Source organism: Kryptolebias marmoratus, linkage group LG10 (assembly GCF_001649575.2).
Source record: "Kryptolebias marmoratus isolate JLee-2015 linkage group LG10, ASM164957v2, whole genome shotgun sequence".
Lineage (NCBI taxonomy): Eukaryota > Metazoa > Chordata > Actinopteri > Cyprinodontiformes > Rivulidae > Kryptolebias > Kryptolebias marmoratus.
The window spans coordinates 9,900,688-9,907,763 of record NC_051439.1 but is presented as its reverse complement, the minus strand read 5'-3'; the positions used below and the strand labels follow the sequence as shown (position 1 = coordinate 9,907,763).

Sequence of the window (7,076 nt, the reverse complement as noted above, 5' to 3'; positions counted from 1 at the left end):
AAAGCATGGATTGGAAGGAGGTAGTCTTGTAAGGATAAAAACAAACTCAGAACAACTCATTACAAATGCAGAAAGTAATGTCGTTTATTTGAACTGGAATCTAAACTTGCTGTTGTAAAATATAAACCTGAAAAGTTGCTCCTTCTGAAGTGTTGGCATGCTGACAAGTCCTACATTGCATCACTCTGAAGTATCCTCTTTCAACGTGACAATTCAGACATAGACACAATTTTTCTCTTCCAACTTGATATCTGCTGATAATCAATTAGAACTTGGGACTAAAATGGGCAAAGATCTAGATTTCCATCACAGATGTGTCTTTCAGGAACCAGGAACAGAATGTTAGTGATGCCTTTTCAGTTGGCCTTAAGGTTCTGACAAACCATTCAGTGACTCAGAAAACAAGATCAGGGCTCGTCTCGGATTATGCTTGGTTTGAGTAAGGAACTGTGAGAGACTTTGTCAGACAGTAGATAGAGCACTTTGGGGATCTCTTTTATACAGCCACCATGTTCACTGCTGACTTGGTGGTCTGAGAACCGAAGAGAAGGAGAGTTTCGTACTTTGATGGAGCACATGGATGTAGTTCAAAACTCTCCTGCGGCAAGACAGCAGGAGAGGACCCGGTTCACCCTAAATAATTAAAGGGTCTTAAAGTTCTGACGCCGTTCTTGTGACTTTGGAGTGAAAGACTGGGATAGTTAGCCTCTCCCCAAGAGGGACCAGGGAGTGTGTTTCAAATCTATAGCGATCTCTAGGAAGAGGGAAGTCCGGGTTTCCTTCCTGGATCTGTTGCCTCCATGACCTGACTTTAGATAAGCAAACAATAACAGAGGAAGTTTCCAACAAGGTCTCAGTTCTACCTTTCTGCTGCCATGTAAAATAGGGTGAAACTGGTTATATTCTGATATGAAGTATAAAATGATCTGTATCCTTGACAGAATTTCTCTCAAATAACTTGTATTTAGTGCCTTAAAACAGAGAAAAACAGTGTATTTATATAAAAAGGCCTCATTTCTGTAAAACACAACTTAATTCTCCTTGAAGGTACACTTGCAAAAGTCAGCTATTGATTCAGGTAGGTATTTATGAATTCAAAGATGTAGTTACATAAAAGTGCAGAAGAGAGAGAATGTTTTGTTTATGGTTGCTGGACATAAACACTTGTTATCAGTAACATTTCCTCATGACATCAACAGCATTTTCTCAGAAGGAGATGTCCCGCTTTTAGGAAAGGAGGGCACGAGCACAGCAAAACATAAAAGTGTGTAGCACTGTCTTTTGACTTTTTTTTTCTTGTCAACTGGATGAATGGCTCTTTTACGTGTCACAAGGTATGTATAATGGACGCTCTATTGGATTTTGATTTTGCATTTCATATTCAAAATATAGATAAGTGACACCAGCAACTTATCTATGCCTCTCATTGTTCATTATAAACATACTGCCAGTTAAAATAAGCAGATTTAGTAAAATGTTTGTAAAAAATCATAAGAACAGTCTTAACAAACACATTTTCAAGATGTGCTAAGCTTATCTTAAAGATTTTTCTTGTTGCTTTCATCAGTCAGGCTCTAGACTGTATTTTGCTCACCATGTTAAGCCCCAGATGGTGTCATCATTAAAAGTATAAAAAAATGTAGTAAAAAAGTAATATATTTTATTAGTAATATATTAGTAATATGGTAATATCTTTTTCTTTGCAGCACCCCTGCTGGATTGATCTTTTTGGGTGGAGATGAAAACAATACATATGACAGTTACTGCCGTTTTCACTTTGATAACTGGACGATCACTTTAGTTCCAGTGTACATCCTGCTGACGTCTGTCCTTGGAATTGTCTTTAATGTATTTGTCCTGATGATTTTCTGCTTTAACAAGAAGCCCTGGACTGTACCGGAGATCTACTTGAGCAACCTGGCAGCTGCTGACCTTGCTCTGATGTGTTCTTTGCCCCTCTGGGCCGTTTATGTTTTCAAAAGGTTCAATTGGACCTTTGGTTTGTTCATGTGCAAAGTCTTTAATGAGAGCCTTATAATGAACTCTAATTGCAGCATCTACTTCCTGGCTATGGTTTCCATAGATCGCTATTTAGCTCTGGTGCACCCACTGTCCCTTCGGAGAATGCGTGAGACACTTTTTGCCAAACTGGGATGTTTACTGGTGTGGACTCTGGGCTTCATCCTGAGCGTTCCCACATTCATCTACTGGGACACAAAGTCTGACAATAGTATTAAAAATGTCACTGTGTGCTTTGTTAATTATCCAAGCAGTACTTTAAATCTGACATTTAATTCTATAATCTTTGTGTTTAGCTTGATCATCCCTATTTCTATTATTTCCTTCTGCACTGTCAATATTATCAAAACTCTGAGAAGCCGAGTAATGAACAGCCTTAATGCTGAGAGAACAAATCATAAAGCAACCATTATGGTTCTTGCAGTCCTTGTGGCATTCCTGATCTGTTGGGTTCCATACCATCTGCTCAGGATACCATATGTACTCCTTGAAGTTGGTATTTTGACTGAATGTAAGGTTCGCTACATCATTCACATCTGCCTGCAGATCTTCTCCTACTTAGCTGTCTTCAACAGCGTCCTGAACCCCATTCTCCATGTCATTGTAGGAAAAAAATTTCAACAAAAAGTTCAGAGACACTTCAAGCTGATAAAAAAAGAAACAACTTTATGATTTCATAAAGGATTGAAACAGCTGAAAGGCAAATTTAAGCCCAGCGTCACCTATGTTTGATGATACATTTTTGACTGAACATGTTCAAGTGTTGCAATATTTTGACATGTTTAAAAAGAGAAATAAACCCCAAAGGCGATTTTAATTTAAAACTGATTTTATATTCAACTGCAGTTGAAGAATTGGAAAAAAAAACAAACCAAATGAAAGCCTTCTTGCAAATGTCGTAGCAACACATTTTTGACAACATATTTTAAAGTTGATTCTTTTTTTGTGGTAACCTGCTTACTGATGTTGAAAATGACACACAACAAAGATAACAACAACAAAAACAGGAGGAAATTGTCACTAATGTACATATACACATGCACTTCTTTCACACAGATGTTTTACATTTTAATGTTTTATCTAGATAAATAAGATTTCAATGTTGTTCACAAATGTTCAGCATGTTTTGTGCTCTGTAAAACTGATGTAAATGATATTATGCATGTGTGATACACCCTAGAGTCGAAGTCTTTAATCACTGCTTGTTTATTCCCTGACAAGAAAATCTGCCTAAAAGAGTATGACTCACTACATGATTTTATTGCTTCTAGCAAGGGGAAAACACAATTTCAATATTTTATTTTTGAGACTAAAACTGACCGAAATGCTGTGTTAAATTAAAATGAAAAAAAAAAAAGCGGAACCAACCAGATACTGTTTCACCAGGACGCCGAAAGTGCCCCCTCTCCCCCTCCATCCTCAGACAGAGTTTGGGGAAGAAGATGGCAGCCCGCTCCTTCATTCACTGACATTATTATTTGTGTTTTTAGGATTCCACCCGGAGGAAAGCTGAGGCGAAAGGCATCAAAATCAAACATCATTTGTTACAATTGTTTTCATTCGTTTCAAACGTGTAACACAAATTTTATAAATGCAAATGTTGTAAATGTTTTATTAAATGTTAAGCCTCATTTGGTGAAAAATGCCAGTCACAGATGTCATGGCAACACAAAATGAGGCAGTTTTCATTATAATATTGTTGTTTCTATATGGTAGAATACTAACCTTAGCTTTTCTATGCATGTTGAGGAAACATATATATATATAATTTACATGCCTTCAGCAACATCTCCTGTAACACTGTGTAATACATTTTTAATGGCTGTAACTTGTAATAAAATGCTATCAATTCTGTAGTTTGGAAGATGTATCTTTTCAACTTTAGACTTATTGTAGAACGAAACAGTCTGTACCATTTGGCTGGCTTACTTCTGATCCATGTGAAGATGTATTAAACTTTCTAAACGATTTAAACTGTCTATATTAGAGCCATATTTTTGGGTTTGTGGAAACGTGCGCAAAGGAAGCGGAATTATTTCATAATTTTTCAATTGTAATATGGTAACAAAGTCTTTGTCAAGGCATTTTCTAGTTTTGTTTTGTTTTTTCTCAGACCAGGAAAAGTGATTTTAAAACTTTAAAGCAGATGACAGGAAGATTATGTGTTCTTTGTGGAGCAGCTAAATGCAAACTCCACATGTTTGCATGTGACATGCAGCTAAATGATTACTGAGCTGTTGTTAATAATCTGTGCTTATAGCTGTCAGATCCAGTCTATGTAGTCTGGATATTCAACACCCACAAGCAAGACAGAGGTTTTGACTCTCTCATCTGCCTGTAAAAACATGTAGCATGAATATTAGGCTGCAGGCTTCTGTTGCGTAATTACATATGAAGTTCACACACTTAAAGCAACTTCACACCTTGTCTGACTTGTAGCCAGATTATGAAGTTTAAATAAGCATATTTATATGTATTGACTGTTGTGCATTTCTGCTCTGTGATACGATACATATTTCAACACACAACATTTAATCTAATACTTTCAAGATACATAATCAACAAATTCTTACAAGAGTTATTTCACAATCCGGCCCCACATCAAAGTTCTGTGAACTTTCAGAACATCTGACTCAAATAAAACGATGAGGTAAGTGCAGTCTGTTGAGCAGATGTGTTCTTTCACTAACCCAGCAGTGAACAACAAGAAATGCATTTTTTTCTTTTCTGAACAATAAGAAATGGGACAATCTGTCCTGGTTGCTTAAAAATGGGAGCAATGCACGACACCAGTCTCACTGTCACAATACTAACAGTCACAATAGCATAAAATGTGGTAGAATTTGACAACAGGAAGACTAAGAGTTTTAAAAATTATGTTAGGACTCTTTGTGGCAAGCAGAAGGAGGAGAAAAAGTATGACAAAAGGGGTGGGAATAGAGGGAGTCATTTGATATATAAAGACATCTAACATCAGCCTGCTTTCCTCTAAAGAAACTCCCTCTCAGTCAGACGGACAGAAGCAGCAAGTACTGGAAGACTGTTGCTTTTCCTTGTTTTCATCAGGAGACATGACTTTATCAATTACAAGGTATATATAAACTCTAATGCTTATTACTTTGCTTTACCCTCATTGCTCATAACATGAATGTAGGCAGGATTGCGAGTGTTTTTGTTGGGGCTTTTTGTAAGGAAAAGTGGACCTTTCTAGCCTGAGGTATGAGGGCTGCTAAGGGTCTTAGAAGAATAAAAACTGTAATCCTGATATACATGGTCTGCTGGGAAGTTATCATTGGTCTTTTAAGTTCAGAAATATCTTCCTACACTCCTTTAAAGATCTATTAACGCACAAGTTTTTAAAATCAATCTAGGGTAGCAAAATTTAAATTTACAACGCAAAGGTAGCATATTTAATTCTACATTATAAAAATCCTAGTCTTGTCCACCGTGTCACTTCTCAATCTGGAGAAACACAGCCCAGCGCCATCCTCCTTTAGCATTTCGTTGCAAACACATCAACCAGCTGTAGTATCCATACCAGGCCACTAGTTGGTGATCACATGCAGACACTCATCTATCCAGCATGTAAACAGGTATACTGGGGTGCAGAAGGAATGACGATTTATTTATTTATTTAGTTAGTTTTTCCTGAACAACGTTTAACATTTTGCTGAAACCATGACTCGTGCCAAGCTCAATATCATATTAATTGGAACTGCTGCAAAAAAAAAAAGGTTTCAGAGCAAATAAATTAGGAGGAAACTTTTTTCTTCTTCTTCTTGTTTGTGTTGTTTGTTTCATCATGTCAGAATATAAGCATTTTCACTGTAAGAAGATGAGCTTTAACCCTGAAGGTTTAACATGCAATTAGAAAATACACATGCATAATTTAAATTTCTGCCAATGTTAGGTAATATAAAAGAAATATGGCCCATTTACAAATGACCAGTCTAGTCAATAGAAAACAGTATTTCAGCCCTAAAGAAACAACAATAGTAAGGATGACCTGAAACTATAAAACACTTTAATTTTAAATAGTTAAGCACAGGCTTGTTCACAAATAAAATTTACATCCATGTTCCTTTTTGTTCTTCTTGTTTTTCTTTTGGTCTTGATCATCTTTTAGCAGAATAAACATACACAGTATTTTTTCAATAATATTTCACAATAAATATCATAGTTACTAAGACTCAGTATTCCATGTGAACATTTAAGAAAGTTTTTCTTTTTAGCTTTACTTAGTTGGCGTGACGTTTTGTCCACTATATTTTTTTTTTCAGCGCCCCTACCAACACCACAATTTGGGCTGAAGACCAGGATCTAGACCACACAAGTGACAGCAGATGTATTCTTGACAATGAGGACTGGACTTATACTGTCATTCCAGTCTACATCCTGGTTATCTCTGTGCTGGGAATTGTCCTCAATGTCTTCGTCCTGATGGTTTTCTGCCTCCACAAGAAGTCCTGCTCCACACCTGAGATCTACCTGAGCAACTTGGCTGCTGCTGACCTTCTTCTGGTTTCCTTTTTGCCTTTTCACGCAGTCAGTCTGTCCAACCGTCACAACTGGACTTTTGGTCAAGCCATGTGCAAAGTTTCCTATATGAGTATTATAATGAATTCCTTTTGCAGCATCTACTTCCTGGTTCTGGTCAGCATAGATCGTTTTTTGGCTCTGGTTCACCCTCTGTCCTACAAAAGAATACGCAGGTCAATCTTTGCCAAACTGGGTTGTTTGCTGGTTTGGATTCTGGGTTTCCTCTTTACTCTTCCAGCTCTTATCTACAGGGAATTATTACAACATAATAATAGAACCCTTTGTTCTATCAGTAATTTAAGCTTTACTACAAAGATGACAGTTTCATCTGTGAACTCTGTGTTTGGGTTCATCATTCCTGTTTTCATTATTTCCTTCTGCACTATAAAAATTATTAAAGCTCTTAAAAACAGGTTAGTACATGGAGTAAATGCAAAGAAAACAGATCAAAAGGCAACCACTCTGATTCTGGCAGTCCTGCTGGCGTTTCTGATCTGTTGGGTTCCATTCCACCTGAT

At 36.9% G+C, this 7,076-nt stretch overlaps 2 protein-coding genes across 2 annotated transcripts; both read left to right on the top strand.

The window, feature by feature from the left end:
* Positions 1–1,689: 1,689 nt before the first annotated feature.
* On the top strand, positions 1,690–3,911 carry LOC108233839 (B2 bradykinin receptor-like; the record flags this gene model as incomplete). Its single annotated transcript, XM_037977759.1, has 1 exon — positions 1,690–3,911. A coding segment is annotated over one exon (1,002 nt), but the record flags the coding sequence as incomplete, so codon positions are not given.
* A 1,049-nt stretch (positions 3,912–4,960) lies between these two features.
* On the top strand, positions 4,961–7,074 carry LOC108233847 (B2 bradykinin receptor; the record flags this gene model as incomplete). Its single annotated transcript, XM_017412558.3, has 2 exons — positions 4,961–5,110; positions 6,300–7,074. Coding segments are annotated over exons 1-2 (795 nt in total), but the record flags the coding sequence as incomplete, so codon positions are not given.
* Positions 7,075–7,076: the final 2 nt, after the last annotated feature.